General features: G+C 42.9%; 1 protein-coding gene across 1 annotated transcript; it reads left to right on the forward strand.

Annotated features, from left to right (window-relative positions):
- Nucleotides 1–1,067: 1,067 nt before the first annotated feature.
- Nucleotides 1,068–7,029, forward strand: naa30 (N-alpha-acetyltransferase 30, NatC catalytic subunit). The gene is made up of 4 exons (XM_056294959.1): nt 1,068–2,125; nt 3,261–3,384; nt 3,725–3,780; nt 5,266–7,029. The coding sequence occupies exons 1-4, from the start codon at nt 1,253–1,255 to the stop codon at nt 5,401–5,403; spliced, it is 1,191 nt and encodes a 396-aa protein (XP_056150934.1). The 5' UTR covers nt 1,068–1,252; the 3' UTR covers nt 5,404–7,029.
- Nucleotides 7,030–19,310: the final 12,281 nt, after the last annotated feature.

Raw genomic sequence — 19,310 nt, forward strand, 5'->3', positions numbered from 1 at the left:
TAATTTAAAAAAAACAACAATATCAGCTATACAAGGAATCCACATTTTGACTTGGATACAGAATTTTCAAGCCAACTTTCCATTGTCATTGTCAGATGAATTAAAAACCAGTTTGGACAGTTACTGCTCTTTCCCCTTTTAACTTTATTTTATTTTATCTTATCTCTTTTTGTACAGCGTAACACTTCACATTAAGTGCATGTAATAAGTGTTAGTTAATAGGTATTAAGTCCCTTATAAGTCCTTATAAAATGCTTATTAACAGTGTTAATAAGACTATATAAGTGTTAATAATAGCATCATAAACACGCTTTCGGCAACTAAGTGGCGCTTGCTAATATGCAAACCCTACTTTTTAACACTAGTTTTAGGCTGTAAGTCCAAGCTTCATAAAACTTTGCACGTAGCATCGAATGACCCTTATAATTAAAAGTTATTAAAATAATTTTGATAGTCCACAAAATACAAAAGTTATGACTCATAAGGGCCTTATTACCTATAAATTAACGCTTTTATAGTCCACATAATAATGTTACGCATATTATACGGATTTATAAGAACCTTATTACCTATTAACTAACATTTTAGTACATGCACTTAATGTAAAGCGTTACCAAATAAAGAGTATTACTGAGATTATGACAGATTGTCATTTATGTCAGTTCTGACAGCAGGACTTTAATTTTTGAACTTATACCGTTCTTTTTCTTTATAGGTTCGTTTTTGGCGGCATTAATCGTAAAGGTAGTTTCATGAATCTGACAGATTTTTTTAAGCTTCACAAGTGCAAATCTTAAGAGAAATGCATGCAGTAAAGTCTAAACCTTCTAGCAGTTGCATTGTTTCAAATCAGAGAATGTGTACTCTAGAAATTACCATTCTCCCTAAAATTTAAATTCATCAAGTCACTGGGAAAGACTCAAATAAATTACTCTTCCAACTAAAAAGTTATACGCAAAGGCAGGCGCAGAACACCAGTTTCCATTTGATCTATTTCGCCACTGTCGTAAAACATCTCCTGACACTACTGTTGCAATCCCGTTTGCTGCGACAGCACTTTACGGCAGCAGGGAAATCGAGGAGAAAGCAGCGACAAACGTCGCAAGGGAAACCGATATCGCCTCAATTATCCTTATATATATACAGAATATTCGGTGAAGTAACTTGTAGATTATAGGTAAACCCTTTCACCTCGTGAATGAAATTATATTTAGCAATTTTCAAGTGTGAATCTCCACCTTAATGCGGTGGGATGGCCACAGTGCCGACCGGGCCTAGTAGCGCATTGCCAGCATCCCCGGCTGAAATTACTTCCTTACCCGGGGGTAGGAGCGTGGAACCGGGGGGAGAAGGAGAGTCAGTCGGTGGTAAGGAGGACTCTTTTACTGCGGGGACAGGAAAGGAGTCGCAGGTAACTGAGGTTAATCGGTCGATCAAGAAAAAGCAGAAAAATATGCTATCACACGCTAACCCGGCGGCGCTACGCCTCAAAATGCAGCCCCAGGAGCAACAACAACTGAACGGCTTGGTCAGTCCATCTGAAGAAGCTGACAGCCACCAATACACGGAAAACCGATCTGACAATCCGAGACCGTCCTTTGAAAACTGTGACAGCAACAGCGAGGGGACTCTGAGCGACAACAACAAAGGTGAGCACTGCCAACATGAGGGCCACAGCCCATTTTCAAAGAACAGCAGCCACCCTCTCTTGAACAACAATAGTATGAACGGAATGCTGAGTATCACAAGAACTGAGGCAGTCCAAAACCACCCAGAAACTGCCGATCACGCCGATAACGAATGGAACGAAGACTGCAACCCAACGGAACCTCCACGACCACCGGGCGAGCCCCCGGATCACGACCCTCTGGAATCGACCAAACCCGGAGGTGCAGCGTACCTCGACCCATCCCAGCAGCCCCCCGTGACAGAACTGGCGAGGCTTGATTTGAAAGGCTCATTCGGTAAAGTGGGGGAAGAGAGCCATGGGATTCATTACGTCCGCTACGAGTCCGAATTACAAATGCCATGGATCATGAGACTGATCACCAAGGACTTGTCAGAGCCTTATTCCATTTACACGTACAGGTACTTCATCCACAACTGGCCTCAACTCTGCTTCCTGGTGAGTATGTCACGAAAGAGTTGTAATTTCGATTCACTAGGAAAGTCTAAATGTTTTAAATGACTGGTAATCAACAAGCTAAATTGTATGAGATCATCTCAGAGAGCTTGCCTATTTAAGGTTCCCAATTTTGCCTGTTAATGTAAGCTATCAAGTAAAGATTAAGTAGGGATCCCTGCCCATTTTTTTTCTTTGAAATAGTGTGTGACTGTGAGAGTTGGTATGTTTATGGCCTGGTCACTAAATAGTCACCTGTCAAGTGATATAAAACCAACCAAATATAGTTTGCAATATGTCAGCGTGGCCACATGTCTAAAAACATATATAGCTCACACACCTATAAATACCACACAGCTGGCAAGCATTGCCTGTGACAATTTGTAGTATTAGTGTCAGCTCCTTTGTTGTAATTCACAGTAATTCACAAATGCTTCATTCTTGTTTAGAGTCAAAAACTTAATTAACGTGTTAAAAAAAGAAAAATATGTGGAATGAAGAAACTTCCTGTTAGTGTCATGTTAGTTCTGTGATGATGTTTTCTGTCAGCTGTACTCTGTGCAACCTTTGAAAGTATGAAATTTTAAGCCTTAAGAGAGCAATGTTTTCATAGTCTGAGCTAACATCTATGGCGTAGGGTATGGATGCTCAGCACCCAAGTTAAGCCTTGTAACAACTTTGCCCTCTCCTTGTTTGTCTGTCGGACTTAGAGGACAATAACTTGGTGCAATACCTGTGGTTAGGGTTAATACTCCTGCCTGTGCCCCTGACCAGGGCAATGGAAAGAAGAACTGGAATTGGTCCCTGGGTGCTGCAGCTGCCCACTGCTCCTATACAATAGGATGGGTTAAATGCAGAGAACAAATTTCGTTGTATCCTGTACAATGACAAAAATAGAGTGGCTTTCTTTTCTAGTGTGCTGTGTGTAACACATGAAGTGTTTATCAGTAGAGGTCAAAGGTCATCTTAGAAAGCGCTTTGTCTGCCCAGCAACAGGAACCTTTGTGATACATGATTGTAATGCTATCACTCAGGGGACCTAATTGCGAGTGTGTGTATAACATTGCTGTCTGTCTGGCTGTCTTTCTTTTCCTTTTTCTCCATCTCTTGTCTTTTATGCTGTTGCTTTCACTCTCAGGCAATGGTTGAGCAAGAGTGTGTCGGAGCTATTGTGTGTAAACTGGACATGCACAAGAAGATGTTCCGTCGTGGCTATATTGCCATGCTGGCTGTGGACTCCAAACATCGGAGGAAAAGCATCGGTAAGGTCCCAGCACTGCAACCTGTTCCTTCGGAATGAACTAAGTCAACACCAAGGCCTGTCCAAAGACTTAAAGCCTAGGCTAATTTCCTTAGCCATATGCATCTAGGCTTCCATGCACTGACAGAAAGCGGAATCTGTTTAGCCAAATCTGAAGTTTAGATAAAGTAAATGCTCACTGTAAGTGCTTAATGCCAATCCTTTGTCTTGACTATAAAACATATATCTGTCCTGTTGTGTCAGCCAGAAATATAGATAAACCAGAGTTTCTTTTTTTTTTTTTTTGCCTTAATGATTTTCCCCTCCGTGTACCACACCTGAATTTTGGCTCTCGTTCTCAGGTACTAACCTGGTGAAGAAGGCCATCTATGCCATGGTGGAAGGTGACTGTGATGAGGTAAGACACCTGGCACCATCATCTTTACTATCAACATCACCTATTTTCACTACAGGCAGCCTGTGTTAACCAGGGTTCACCCAAGTTTTCATTGTATCCTTGTTGCAAAAATGAACTCAGTTTGGCTCCCAAATACTTCATTGTGAACAGAGATTATTTGTTAACTAAGGAATTATTTTCAAGGTTGTGTTTTAATGCAAATTTCAAATCAAAATACTTTTTTTCTTTACCTTTTTCACACTTTCTGGAATTCCTACTGCCCTGACCGTACTTCTTACTGTAAAATAAATCAGTAGTAGAATCAAATTCCATTTTTAGATTGGTTAGGTTGGCTATTTTCCTGTTTTAGCGCAGGGAGGTATTCAGTGTAGTTACTAACATTCTTAAGTTCTTTTTTTCATCACTGGCCTTCACTTATCTAAGATCATTTTTAACCTTGGCTAGACTGTGAGTAACTTCAGTTCATTCATCAGCTTCCCACTAATACAAACTTCATGTTCACTCCTTTAGTTAGTTTTGGTTAGAAAGGGCTGCAACAACTAATAAATTAAAGATCGATGATATGATTGATAATATAATTTTTGGCAACAAATTTAATTATCGACTAGTTGGAGCCACGTGGCATATTGTGTGGCGCAAGCTCCCTCATTGTGGAAGGTGAAGCATATCAGAAATATGGTGACCATGACATTTGCACTGTCAAACTGATGGGCTATCTGTGGAACAGGCACACATGCATGAAGAGAAAAGAAAGTCGGAGCAACTCAAACTATCTCGCCCCTCCACTCTCATGACTCTCCTCTCATTCTCTGCTCCATAATGCATGACTGGGTAAAGGAGCTTCTTCAAGTGCTGTTTGGAAATATTTCTGAATTGAGGCAAAATATTTTTAGATTTTAGTTTTTTATACTTTGGGATTGTATATATTTACATAGTTTTCTTTTGTTGTAACACCCATCTTTTACATTGCCTGAAAGAGCACTATACAAGTTGAGAAATTTCACACTTTTGTTTGCAGCATAAAACATATTTTAATGCTTGAAATAGAGTTGATTTAGTCATTAGGTGCAGCCCTAATGGTACAGCACACAAACTGACAAAAGTTTCCCTCTGTTTTGAATTTATTTTGTATAAAGGTTATTGTGCAGCTTTTGGAGAGAAGCGGATGAGAGTTCCTTTTTAGTCTAAACATTAGCCATTGGACACTCCCAAGCATAGTTTGTAAGAAATTGTTGACATAAGTGCTGCAAAGGCTTGTGCGGTAACTGGCATTTTGTGCTGTCCACTGCACGTAGCACAGCTAAACAAGTCGTGAATTTTTCATTCTGCTGTACATGAGATAAAAGTGCACATCAGATTTCTCCTGACTGTAATGTCATTCAAAGCATTTGCTTGAGAAAGCGCTAGATCGTATACAGACACGCACTAAACCCATTCACTCACCAACCTATCGGCCGGCTTACATGGTTGTCTGTCTTTCCCTAGGTCGTATTGGAAACGGAGATCACCAACAAATCGGCTCTGAAATTGTATGAGAACCTCGGCTTTGTCAGAGACAAGCGGCTGTTCAGATACTACCTGAACGGCGTGGACGCGCTGCGGCTCAAACTGTGGCTCCGCTAGAGGAAAAGGAAAGGGGATGTGTGGGGGGGGGGGACCACAGGTGCTGCTCACCTCTTTATACTATCAGCTTGATGGCCTCAATTCTGCCCCGCTCATTTCACTCCTCAACACAGACCTACACGTACACTCACTCACACACACACACACACACACGCGCGCCTATTATACAGAGATAATGCTATGCACATAGTTATGCATAGACACATATTTTTGTCCTTGGCTTCTTTGAACAACTTTTCCTGAGGCTGAAATGGACAGAAATCCCCCCCAAATGTTTTCATGAAGAGTCCCCCTATTAACAAGAAGAGACGAGAAGGAGGGGCATGAGTGAGGGGCAGGTCTCTGAGATGACCTTGACAGGGACTAGATGACCCTTTGACCCTCAAGCTCAAGACTCCTTATTGAACAGGAAGAGAGGTGTGAGGCAGCTCAGGTGGGGGCACGTGTGAGAACCCCAGAGAACAAGGCACCACACCAAGTCATCCTTCATGAACACAGGACGGACAAAAGATTACTAACACCACGCAAAACAAGGAAGTGGGGAAGGGAGGGGGTTAAAAACAGACTCATAAAAAAATATTTGTGGAGTTTATTTTTGTGTTTCTTTTTTTTTTAATGTCATGAGTTACATGGGGATGGAAAAGCTATTGTGTGACTGTATCTGTACATGAGAGTATGAGTGTGCTGTTTTTTGTTTTGTTTTTTGCGCGTGCGTGTGTCTCCTCAGAAAGTGAGTGTACAACCTATTTTTGTATGCATGTGTATGTGTGTGTGTTTGGGTACCTGCCCAAGTGGAAACTGGTTTTGTGCAAGATGTTCTCCCTCTGTATGTTTCCACCACTTGCCTCAGCTCCCCCTACCGGGGCCTGAAGCCTGTAAAGATATGCATGCATTTATTTTAACACCAGTGAGGGAACGAGTGTGATAAGTGTGCATTGATTAACAACCAGAACTTGGCCAAGTCTGAGACTAACCCTTCTAGGCCCCTTTCTTCTTCTGCTAATGCAGGGCTGTTTGATGTAAGCATGTTGGTGCAAAGCAGTTGGTCCAAGCAAATCACTCCCATAGCAACTCGGACTTTTGCCCAGCTGGTGGATGCGCCAACTTCCTGGCTGACCATCTTTCACTGAAACGTACAGTTCTTAAAACCCAGAAAGGAGTGTGGGTGAGAAGAGTTCTCTCTCTCTCTCTCTCTCTCTCTCTCTCTCTCTCTCTCTCTCTCTCTCTCTCTCTCTCTCTCTCTCGCTCTCTCGCTCTCTCTCTTCCTACCCATTTTGCAGATCAAAGCTTATTTTCCCCTAATGCACTGCAAAGCCACTGCAACACTGCAAAAGTTCCCCGAAGGAGAAAAAGGACTGTTCTTAGAGAGGACCCCTGCCACGGGTGGTGTGATGTTTGCCCCAGCTATCACAGTGTTTTCCTTAAGGTTATTCTTCCAGTTCTTTGTTGCAAGTGCCACTCTATCCAGCACCGTGCACAACCATGACTGCAGTGATCTGCCTGCTGAAGAGCAGACTACCACCGCCTTGGTCTGCTCCTGGTCTTGCTTTGGCATCAGACTGGAGGTGCAGTATCAAACATGCTGGATTCTTGTTTGAGTGTGCTGTGTATGCGATAAAAAGAAAAGAGTACACTTTGCAGATTATATTTTACTTTTGTTCGCTCTCAGTTTATTTAGATTGACTATTATACAGCTCTACAACCTCATGCTGCCTGTAGCAGTTGAGTCCAGCATGCACTTCCCCGGTGCCCTAAATTTGAGACACACCTGACCTCACTAACATACATCAAGGATCTCTAGCCTGGCACACACAGAATCACCAGGATGTTCCAATCCATGCTAATTATGGCAAAGACAGTTTGAAAGAGATGCTTTTTTTTTTCTTTTTTTTTTTACTCTTAGTAAAATGAACAAAGGTCAGATGCACTTCTTTTGGCAATTGCTGCAGTCTGTATGTATATGTATGTATGTATGTATGAATGTATGTATGATTGTGTGTTTTTGCTCGTTGATTTGACAATGTTGTGGAACCAGTCATATGTAGACCTATTTCTCCACTTCTAGAGGCCTCGCACAGAAAAAAAAACAAAACAGTTTTCATGCCCAAGTCTTTTGTTCTGTCCTACAGTGGAAGGGTGGAACAGAAGCACACATTCTTCATTCAGCTCTCCAAGATTAGCTTAGAGGCTAGTGTTATCTAATACAGAGGAGAGGAGACCAATTTGTTGATAGCTGGTGAACGTTAAAGGGAGAATAAACCCAAACTAAACCACAATTTAATTTTCCTCTCAGTTGGCTTCTATTTGCCGAGGTAAAATTGCACTAGAAATTGTTTGGAAAAAATTTCGTACAAGTCGGTGATTTCAAAAGATTAAACAAATTATGCAATTGGAAGTCTATGCACTTTGATGAATATTCAGAGTGAGAGGCTTGGAAAGTCATCTTGGATATGGTTCCACTTTTATACACTGGAAAGTGACAGTGAATGCTTCAACAGAAAATTAAATTTTCTATTTTAGAATTGCAAATGCATGGACCTTATTTTTTTTTTATTTTTTTTATTTTTTTTGGGTTTATTTCCCCTTTTGAGTTCAGGCTGAACTAATCAAACCTCGGAGCCCAAGAGTGGAAGGGATAGTAGACGTTTACAGACTTACCACCCACACAACACCCTTTGTACGTATGAGTGTGTTTGGGAAAAGAGATCAGATGACCTATTATTTTTGTTTTTCTCCTGAGATTTGTATGTGTGTTTGTTCTCTAGTCATCGCATCTTTTGAGAGCACCTTTTTCTGAATCAACCTCGTGGGGAAAATCGGTCAATTTCCTGTTTCTTTTCTGTGCTAATTTAGCCCACCCGGAGGCTTTTGCAATTATGGAGATTTTCAAGATGATGTCGTACATAAAGGATTGAAAACCTGGAAGCCAACTGTGCTCTTTACTGGTCGTTCAACACCAATTTAGATTTCTGTGTATCTTCTAGTCCCGATCAGTGGCATCTTGATTTAATCTTTTATCCTTAAGGTTTAGGGGTGTCCTGTCCTTTGGATATCAGTCTCCATTTTGGATCTTTTTTTTTCTCTCTCTCGTCTTTACTGTGTCCTTCAACTGTCTCTCCCTCTCTCATTTTACACAGTGACTACTGACCTAGGGAAGGATTTGATGGGATTACCGTATTGAATAAACCTGTCACTTTCTTTTAAACCAGATGTCAGCATGAAGAGGCGATTTTATGACAAACGGGGCACAGTCTTTGTTCGGTCTGGTTTTGATGGTATGGGTCTGTTATCCTCCCCCTCCAGGTTTAATCTTATGTAACTCTGTCAGTGCCATCAGGTATCTGGGCATTACAGCCTCCCACAATGAGCCCTGCAGCTCAGCCTACACTGCACTGTCAGGGGGACAAAAAAAGGTGCACTGCAGCTGTACCTTTTTTGATAAAAGGCACAATGGGGTAACTTTTTTTTTTTTCTAACCTGACGTTGCATGAAAAAACAACTGAAGGGCTTTGTCATCAATTGCGGTTTGTAGCTATGGTGACCCTAAATAATGACCCCATGGCGTGGCTGCGTTCCAAATCAGTTGTGCATTTTAACCACTACAAAGGACAAAAAAAAGTGACTCAATATGCCAGTCTAGTATTCAAATATCCAACCTAATCATTGATTACAGAATGACTACATTTCTGTATACTGGATGGCCATAGTGCCGCAGGCAGCCTACACTAACAGTCCCCAGAGACAGTGCTGTCTCCCCAGGATGACATTTGTTCTCCTGCCTTGGACCAGATGTTGCGACTCATGTATCCCCTTAGAAATCAGGCTGTCGGTGGGATAAGCCGGATACGACTCAGCAGTAATGCCACGCCGCACACTGTGGCCCCCCCCCCCCCCACAATGAACTACAGGTGCTCCCCACAGTCTTAGGCTTGACGAGCACCGGCCCCTCACCTGCCGCCATCCACAAAGTGTGCTATGGGGGGGAGAGAATGGGGTTTTTGCATGTCAGATTTCTGTTACCCTGTCCCTCTTCCCTGTCTCCTCTCTTGATTTTGATCTGAAAATGTCCAACGATAGCTTTTATTTAATGTGGAAAAAGAACACAGAAATAAATTATTTGATTTTTTTAATGCTGTAAGCCGGGTTTGTCCTGTCTGTTGGGTTTGTCTCATCCGGTTCTGTCTCTCGCTCATACCACATTTGTGACGTTGTTGTCAGCTGTCTTACATTATAGGGAAGAGACGTGGCCACATTAGAAATAGTCACAGGCACATCTCTTGTCTGGATGAAGAATTTATTTGTGATCACAACATGTTTTAATATCTACAGAAAGAGATCCAGATTGTGTCTTAACTATACAGCACATTTGACCTGAAGCAGCAGTATTTGCATATACACAGGCGGTCTTTTGGGGTCTGAAGCAGATCGGACAATTCATGTGGTCACACAAAATGAAGCACTTGGAGGAAATTAGAACAATGATCAGCATAGGATGTCATTGGTGGTACAAACATTCATCAAAATGAAGATCTCTTTGTGTCATTCTGAACTACAGTGGAGATGTTTTATTACAAGGTGCCTCCAATACTCTCAAGTCATGAAGTAGTCAAACCTGATCTGACCACAGCCAGTCATTTTGTGTCCCCCTCAGCAGAGCAACCACAGCATTGGGTTACAAAACCTCTCCTTTATCTGCCCTTGTCTTGAATACTTCAACACTAAATAGTCACTATTGTGCAAACACAGCTTGAAAAACTCTAATGGGGAAATATCATCCCCTGTATTAGTGTCTTTGGTGGTTAGTCGAGCCAAAGGAAACATGGGTTTTACTTATTCACAATACACCGGATCTCTCTGCAGTGGGTTTGTTGTAAACTTCTTCTTTTTTTCCCTTACTGCTGAGAATGCTTGTCATGCTCTTGAACAAAACAAAAAAAAAGGAGAGAAAAACTTTGCCACATGTACAAGAAAATAATCTCAGCAAAACATTTTGTATTGTACATCCAAATGATGACTTTGTTTTATGCTACATGCTGTTGGAAGGGTGGCGATGTGCCCAGTAATTTTGCAACTTGTTTTTCTTTTACAGCGCTGAGTGAAACGTTTACATTTACACAAAATGCACACTATAGCTAAGGACTAAATGCGTAATTTTTCAGTTTTTTTGTAAATGTAAATGTTCCTTAAATGCCTTGATCTATATGGAATTTTTGCTTTCTTAAGTGTAGCAGGACATGGGTCAAGGAAAATTTATTTACACTTATATGACTGACTGTAGATCAGCTACATATGGTATTTAAAAAGTTTATGTAATGTGGGAAAGAAGTCCTTTTATTACACGACTTGAGACCTGCTTGTTCACACATTGCCTTTCTTTTGCACTCTGCAAAGCCTACTGAGTCTGATTTTTCTCCCAAACTATTTTATCAGAGCATGGGCAGTGATAAAATCTACATTTATTTCAACTGTACCGTACTGCCTTCATGGACTTTGGCCCATTTCTCCATTGCAAACCCACCATTATCAAAATCTACTGACAACATTGTCTCGGAAAGATGTGTTCACAATACAACCTTTACATGGGGGAATACAAAGCTGATCTCTGTGCAGCCTGTGCAAATAGTGCCCTTCCTGGTCAGACTTTGTGGGTCAGATGAGTCACAGCCAAACAGCCCAGGATGATTGAAGATGCGGTAGTCATAGCGACGGTGATGTTTGCCCAGCTTCCTTTGCAGAAGCATCAGCCATTGGTCCTTGGCTCAGGACTCTGAAGGTTATCATCAGAACTCGTCCTCCGAACTGTCAGCCAACAGCATGGCTTGGTCTTGACGGTTGGTGCCAGGCTCTCTAGGTTGCTGGGGATTGAAACAAACAACAGTATGTTTAAGTTAACCTAATGGCCTGCACTCGAGACAAGTAACAGTCTTAACGTCTATTTGATATGTTGTGTTTAAGATTATGACTGGTCTTTGGGAAATATGGCAGTCTCACTTGGGCTACCATAGGAAATAGCATGCCCATAAGACCAAAAAAAAAAACAAAAAACAGAACAAGCAGGTATTCATCACAAGTATAGGTTTGTTATATTGACCTCTGGCTGTCTGACCTTCCTCCTCTGATGTTTAAAACTGTTTCTTCTTTTGCGGTGAATCAGCCTAATGCTATATAGAGCCCCTACAATCAGCAGGGCCCCCATGATGCCGATGCCCACCGGAGCTAACATCCCAGAAACATAGCCTGCCTGCCGGGGAAAAGATAAATAGAGGTCAAAAGAAAGGCATAAATCATGTTCATCCAGTTTCCTATATTCAACCAAAATATTTTTGCACAATTCCACAACTTTCCCAGAGGGACTCATCTAACCAGATGAGTACAGGAGGGGAGAGCCTGGGATTATCATGCAAGCTCTGCAAAGTGGAAATCAGTTTGCTGTGGTTAACCACATTACTTCAGTGAATTTAGACAATAGATGTATTGCATCAGTGATTGGTGATAAAAAGCTCCCCACCCACCCGTTTATGTCAGCACTTCATGAAAGATGAGGTTAAGATTCCACGTTTGTCCTTAAAAAACGGTTTCCTGAGGATAGTGAGGTCAGTTTGGGTTTTTCACGGACAGCAGGGGGCAGTCTTACCTTTTCTCTGATCAGTTCGACCCAGCTACGCACTGGAAGAAAAGACAAGTCATAAAGATATAGCCATACCACAAGGGCCTTTTACTCTTATTTTAACAAGAAGCATAATTGTTTGTGTGCATTGCTGCAGGTATATCCAGACCCAACAGGATATCTTAGAGGCGTGTGTGTGTGTGTGTGTGTGTGTGTGTGTGTGTGTGCACCCCCATGTTCTCTTACTCAGTCCCTGGTTGCGCTGAGCCCAGACAGGGGGTGGAGGAATGAGGCTGTACGACGGCCTTTTCGAGGTCGCTGTGGGCGTCTCCGTCAGGTCCTCTTCACTTTCATCCTCGTCCGATTCTTCAGTGTTCTCATCCTCCTCATCTTCATCTGGCTCCTCTGTAGAGAGCAAAGGGAATTTGTGGTGCGGCCTTCGTCCTCTTTTAGTCCCTCATCCACGTACACACAAATATACCTCATTAAGGTTGTTTAAGTGTGAAATGTCTTCATCACTTGAGTAGGGCAGAGCCTTTCTATTCAGCATCCACGGAGGAACGGTTTTACCTTTTAACCGAGACTGGCAAGACTACTGGCAAATTAACCCCATGCTGTGAAATAGCCTCACAAATTTGACAAGAGAAAACCCTTTTCTTTCTCCAAATACCTTTATAACTGTCAAATACCAAGCAGGGCTTACCCTCAGACTCCATCACCTCCAACCCTGGTGTGGATTTGGACTCAGGCCAGCGGGTTGGTTTGTATAGGTTTGTCACAGAGTGCCCGATGGATGAAGGGAAGGGACTTGTGGTCAGGGTCTTCTCACGGTATTTTGTCCGGTCTGCACCTACAGACAAACCGTAAATTACCTTATTAACAGTAAGAAACATCCGAGAGTAGAGCAGCTTTTTTGTGTGTTTTTTTTTGCAAGCACAACTTAAACTTGATATCGTTTGATACCCTCATATTTAACATGTAATCAGGAACCCAGTGCATCAGACTTGAACAGATGCAGCTAAAGGTTTACTTTAAAGGAATAATAAATAATGTTGCATAATGGGTTGGTTGCCTGTAATACTGAGGCACCGAAAGAAAAGTTTCAGGCGTGTTTGACCATTTATGAGAAAGTCGTGGGCATTTTTGTTCTCATGCAGACTGCTGGAAGAGCGACGTGTGCCATCACATGGGCTCGGTGTGGAGAATCTTCATTGGTGTCGCTCTTTGCAGCAAAAGGGGTTGTTGAAATCAGTTGTTGAAATCAGTTTCTGCAGACAAGATGGGGGGTGGGGGGTGACTGGGAAGGCTGCGAGTGTAAATCAGACTAACAGTGTCCTTTAGCACAGGAAAGTGGTGTAAAATAAATGGATGATTTAATGGCCCGTGATCTCAAAAGATCAAGTCTTACTTGCCTTGTGCTGAGCCCATGTGACGTCAAAGCGTTTATGCATGCTAGCAAGGGGATTTCTCGGAGCGCTTGGAAAAAGTTTCAGTGGCGGCACCCATGAAATAGTCAATGATGAGGGAATTTCGCTTAAAAATTAACTTTCAAAGATGGATATCATAGTTGTTGTATGAGCGCTTCATTTTCCATCATTCTCGATCATGAATTGTCAGATCAGGGAGGAAGAGTTCCTTTACCTTTTTTCCCAGAGTCCCAAAGTTCAAGATTTGGACACTGGGATTCAAAGTCCTATATAATTAGCTTTCTAACCTTTGTGATTTAAGTCCTCTGACAGGTCCTCCGTTGGTGTCACGGGAATAAATGGACCTGATGGACTGATTGGCTCGAGCAGCTCGGCACCAGATGTCTGCCAAGGTGATGTCCAGTCTGGCAACAGTGGGAGCGGGGCGTGTGAGGGACCGTCACTGTCTGTCTCCATGGTGACCAGCTGGACGAGGTCCGCCTCTGACAGAAGCATTCCTCTGGTTGCCATAACAGCAGGAGGATGGGAGCTGCCAGGTGCCACGGTGACCATCGCCGCCACCCCTTCCGACGTGTTGTCTTCGAGAGGATCGAAGATGAGAGGGAGGGCCTCTGATGACATGGTGCCCTCTGTGGCCTCATCCTGAGACAGAGGGACAAGCGTGTCCACTGCAATCAGAGACAAAATGCCAGTCACTTCACATAGCACAGCAATTTAAATCCCAAATACCAGAGTTGTTGGTTTTGGTAAACCAACGCCAAATGTTGCGGTTTCAACATGTTGTTTTGTGATCATGTTGAATTGAGTAAGCAAACCAAAGAAACAAGTGAAGATGCCGAAACTGTCTCTGGATGCAGCACTGGACTTTCTATGGTGGTCTATGACTACATTCTGTGTTTTCTACTCAGTGTTTTAAATGCAGCTCTGCTGACAGGTCAATTAAAAATGCAGTCGCCCTCTATTGCATAGCGGAGAGGAGAACTCAGCATAACAGTGCTTGAGTATTTATGAAAGATGGCAGGTTTCTGGATCAGGGACCTCTGGATGAGCAATGTGCTCGCTAGGAATACTTTAAGTCTGAAAGCTAAGTTCACTACGCAGCCAAGGCACAATGAGAAGAGCAAGGTTGGAAAATTGGTTCTTTCTTGATAAGTAAGGCTGTCACATGAGAGACTGTTCACACTTTTGCTGTATATCTTTCAGGCATTTTCTTTAGTCCAAACCATTTTTTAAAGCTTGGCTGAGAAACACTCATAAAGACTGCAATCCCTTTACATAATACCCTTTTGGGAGCTGTGTTTTTTTTCCCCCATCTTCCTCTCTGTTGGGGGAAAGCTTCATCAAACAGACAATCCTCCAGGGACGCCGGGAACACATATTGGCTCAGACAGACTCCTTTAATCCATTTCTCTCTACTGCATCACTGAATAATAACCTGCCTCATTCTTTACAATAGTCTGGGTGAGAAATAAGGGAGAGGGGGGGATTAAGAGTGGAAAGTGTATCTGTGAATATGTCTGTTTGGAGGTTGGGGGGGTTAGTAACGATGATGGTTGAGCCCTCCAATGACATGCCGTGCACACCCTGCTACCATATATGCCTGGAATTTGTCTTTTTTTCTTCTTCTTTTTTTTTGCAAAGAGCAGTGTCAGGAATAGAAAGTAATTAGACCACCATGGGTCCCATTAGGGTTCAAAATGGAGCATGCACGCAGGCTCCTCATCGCCAGTCGTCGAAGATGATCTCCGCTACCAGACATGTCAGTTTCATTGCATCGTCACTTAACGCAGATTAAAACGTTTTCCACAACAGTCAAGTCCTGGTTAGAACTTGGCCAGAACTGTAATCGTGACACCGGCTAGTTATTATTTGTGTACTTGTGTTCATGCTATAAATGTTCTGTGTTTGTGTGTTGTCGTGGATGGTTGTTGTTCTTGTTTTGTTGCTATATGCACTGATTTTAAACCGTACCATGTAATTTTAATGATCACTCAAACAATCAATGCCCGTCAAGGGACTGGTGTTGGAAATTAGCTTCGGCTATATACACATGTACAGTACATCGGACACTGCTTCTGCAACCATCAATGTTCTCTGTACTTGTCCCTTACAAATAAATGAAAAAAACATTTTTAATGAAACCCCCAAGACCCCACCCCCTGCACAAAAGGAAAAAAACAAAAACAAAACTCAAGCACACCAGAAAATGCACTTCATGGCCACAACAAACTCCTGATAAGCTTCTTATAATGTGTAGAGCCATTATCCTGTACAGCTACAGGACCAAAGACATGCTTTTCACATTTGGACTTATGCACAAGCTTTGCAGCATTGCTGAGTTTGCACAACCAGGAAAAGTGAAACAAGGGCGACCACATGAGCTTTCCTTTCTACAAGAAAATGATGTATTAAACTCATACCAGAGCGGACATCTCTAAAACACATCTTCTTCATGTAGCCTTTAGCTAAAACTGCCCTTTATCTTCTCATCTTCTCAGCCTTTTTGTTTAATCATTATTAAAAAAAAATCTTTTCTCGTGCTCATCTCTTTATGGTAATATTTTACTTCTGACATTGTAGATGTCCTTAATTTGTTTTTAATTTTCATTCTCTGTTGTTGACTCTAAAGCACTTTGTATTATTATTATTATTATTATTATTATAATCATTAGTATGCATGTGATTTGCCCACCAACAACATTGTGCCTCTGGGTTTGTTCTGACTTACCTCCACTCTGTCTCACTGCCTCTGTCCAGACGCTCTCTGGGCCATCCTGTCTGGGCGTCAGGTTTGGTCCAATTTCAGGTAGAATTGGGTCTTGGACTGTAGAAACAGCTGTCTCCTCCTCCTGGCCCCATGCTGACAGAAGTGTGGAGGCTTGAGGGGAGAAAGAGGATGAGGAAGGGAGGGGACTGGGGAGGAGGCCCCCGCTGGATGTCTGTCTCTGGATCCAAGCCGAGGGGTCAGGTGGCATCACAGATGAGGGCCTGTTTATCTCACCTACTTTCTCCTTGAGAGACTCCCCAAAGTCAAGCACGCTTGCTCTGTTGCTCTCTTCATCCCACGGACCATTCTCCTGGGCAGCACCTTTGCGCTCCGAGGCCATGACCCTCGAGCTGTACGCCTCTGGCTGTGGTGGCATCATGAACGGGGCAGAAAATCCCAACAGGGCTGATCGCGGTATACCTGTGGCCTCAGCAAACTCTTGTTTCCCTCCAGAAGAAGTTAACCTGGCCTCACTTGTGACAGGTGTATCCTCCTTGATGTCCATTACAATGGACAGCTTCCGATTTGAGTCTGCTGAGAGCTTTGAACCTGTCCCTGACTGTGTTGGAGCCTCTCCCATTTCAGATAAGCTACTGACAGCGGCCCCCGTCTCAGTTTCAGTCCTCTCGCTCCACGCCTCTTCACCAGCCTCACTTGGCCCAAATCTTCCAACATGGCTGTCCCCATTTTCTGTCTGCGTCACTGGAGCTACCTCCTCGGGTCCTGTTCTCTGTCCATCTGGGCCAGCCCCTCCTTCTGTACCTATATTCACTGATAGACCAGCCAAATGTCCTGATGTGCCAAAGTCAGATTTGTCTGCATTTGGAGGCTTGGAGGGCACATCTGTGGAGTTCTTTGGCACAGTGGGCGTTCCTGAGCTGATACATTGGCCTTCGCAATTGTCGTCTTCTGTGGTGGTGTATTGTTGATGGAGAGGCACAGGGTTTCCGTAGACACAGAGACAGGTCCCAGCCAGGAGGAGGCGATGGAGTGTCTCAGACGTCAACATCTCTACCTTCTCTCAACACGTGGTGAGAGTCGAAATTGGTTGTCTGAGTTACTCTACCCAAATTTTAAAGGCTGATGTGTGTCAAGGATAAGACAAGGTCTCGTGGGGGAGCCTGTAGGTAACCCCTATGCTCCGTCAGCAAGCCAACACATGGTTGGAGGGAGAAAGCAGACGAGGTGACCAGGCCCCATTACAAATGTTGGTATTGTCTGCAGATGAAAGGCCCAGAGTTAGAAGCCAGGCATTTTTCATTTGGGAACTTTATAGCTCATTTATTTTGAATGCCAAGCCTCTGATAACCAAGGAAAGGAGGATTAAGTCTGCATTTCTTCCTGCCTTCACTTTGATCCTGTAGTTGTGCTGTTTTGAATAGCGTAACTTCATTTTCCTTTTGATCATTGACTCATGTTCTTGTTGTCTGAATAGAAAAGAATACCTACAGACGAATAAAGACATGGACAGAGGTGAAAAGGGGGAGAGAAAGAAAAGAGGGAGAGAGAGAGAGAGAGAGAGAGAGAGAGAGAGTCTAACACAGTTATCTATTGCACTCCTCTACCCTTCTGCAAAATATAAATGGCACTGGGTTCCCTTTCATCTCGGATCCAATTCATTTGGATCACTGGATGTTAAGTTGGTATATTATGTAAGATCCTCTCTAAGAAGGGCAGTTTTTCCACAGAGGGATCCATATACTACCCTTGAATGAAAAAGTTAAAAATTTATATATGTGTATGTATATGTATATATAGCTTATACATCTATTGGATGAATGGTGAGATTCATACAGACATCAGTTATTCCTCTTACAGACGAAAAGAGAAGAAAGGTTAGAAATGCACTGTGCTGACAGGGTGACACCCGTTCACTATAACGAGAAATCATCAACAAGCCCCTGATGATGCATAGTCCGACCATGTCACCGCCATCAATTTCTTCTCTTCTGCCTAAGCACCTTCCTCGTGATCAATAAAGTGAATGCCCTCCACTGGCTAAGCCAATCCAGTGCTTGATCTGACAGTATCACTGGCCAAACATATGATTATAACAAATCCACACTGCGGTGCTGAGTCCCATTTCAGGAGACCATCTGAAATGCTTGCGCTGCAAAGCAACAATGAAGCTATTCATAGCCCTGCCTAGAGACCACCTCGAAGCCTGTCGTAAACCGCGTCTATCGTCTTACCTTACACCCGTTTTGCACATGAAAAACGTATTTACATGAGATAACAAAGAAGTCGCGTCAAGATGGCTTAAAATGAAAAAGCCCTTACCTTCACGAAAACATGTCGCTTTGCTTTGCCAAGGAGGAGGCAAAGCTCCTCCGTCCAGTTTGCAAAACTGTAATTCGCACGAATGCCAATGTCTTATTAATAGCTTCCCGTGTAGGTAGTGGGGAAAGCGAGCTGGAGGAGACGCTTGTTATTTTGCAGCCAAACGTCATTGAACGAAAGCAGCCTTGTACGTGCGTGCGCCCCGGGGGGGTTCTGAATAGCTGCCAGACTGACAGTTTCAGTTTCGGATATGTAACGTGTGTTACTCTTTATCAGGTGTACTCGTTACAACGCTGCATACGCAGCTCCAGGTTCACTTAATACACCGTAGCATCGGCAGCTTTTACTTCTGTTTTAGTCCCTGTTTGAGACTGCATTAACAGTCGGTCTCGGGGGGGGGGGGTGCAGTTTAGGATGTTTGGATTTGTTTGCATGCGTGGTGCTGAATGGACAGCTCTTTGATATGACGTTGAAAAGGTGGCTACACGTGCTTTACCATGCAGCGCTATGGCCCTAGTTACACTGGCTAACCCAGTTTGCTCGTCAATCAACAACAACAACAAAAAAAATCAATCTACAATTTACAAAATTAACAACAGTGCATATTCTATTCATCAAATTAAAACCTTGTTGTCGTGTTTGCTATTATACGTAGAGCATTGGTTGATTTGCAAAAAAAAATCAATTTAAAACTGTTGTTTTGGATGTCAAAATAATGAGAAAAATGCTTAAAATGAGCTATTGCTTCTATTGTTTTTGACGAGATTTCTTGTTGAATTTTGATGAGGCGCTGCCTGCTGACGTCACACGTGCCGAAGGACCCAGC

The sequence above is a fragment of the Lampris incognitus genome, chromosome 15 (assembly GCF_029633865.1).
Source record: "Lampris incognitus isolate fLamInc1 chromosome 15, fLamInc1.hap2, whole genome shotgun sequence".
In the NCBI taxonomy this organism is placed as follows: domain Eukaryota; kingdom Metazoa; phylum Chordata; class Actinopteri; order Lampriformes; family Lampridae; genus Lampris; species Lampris incognitus.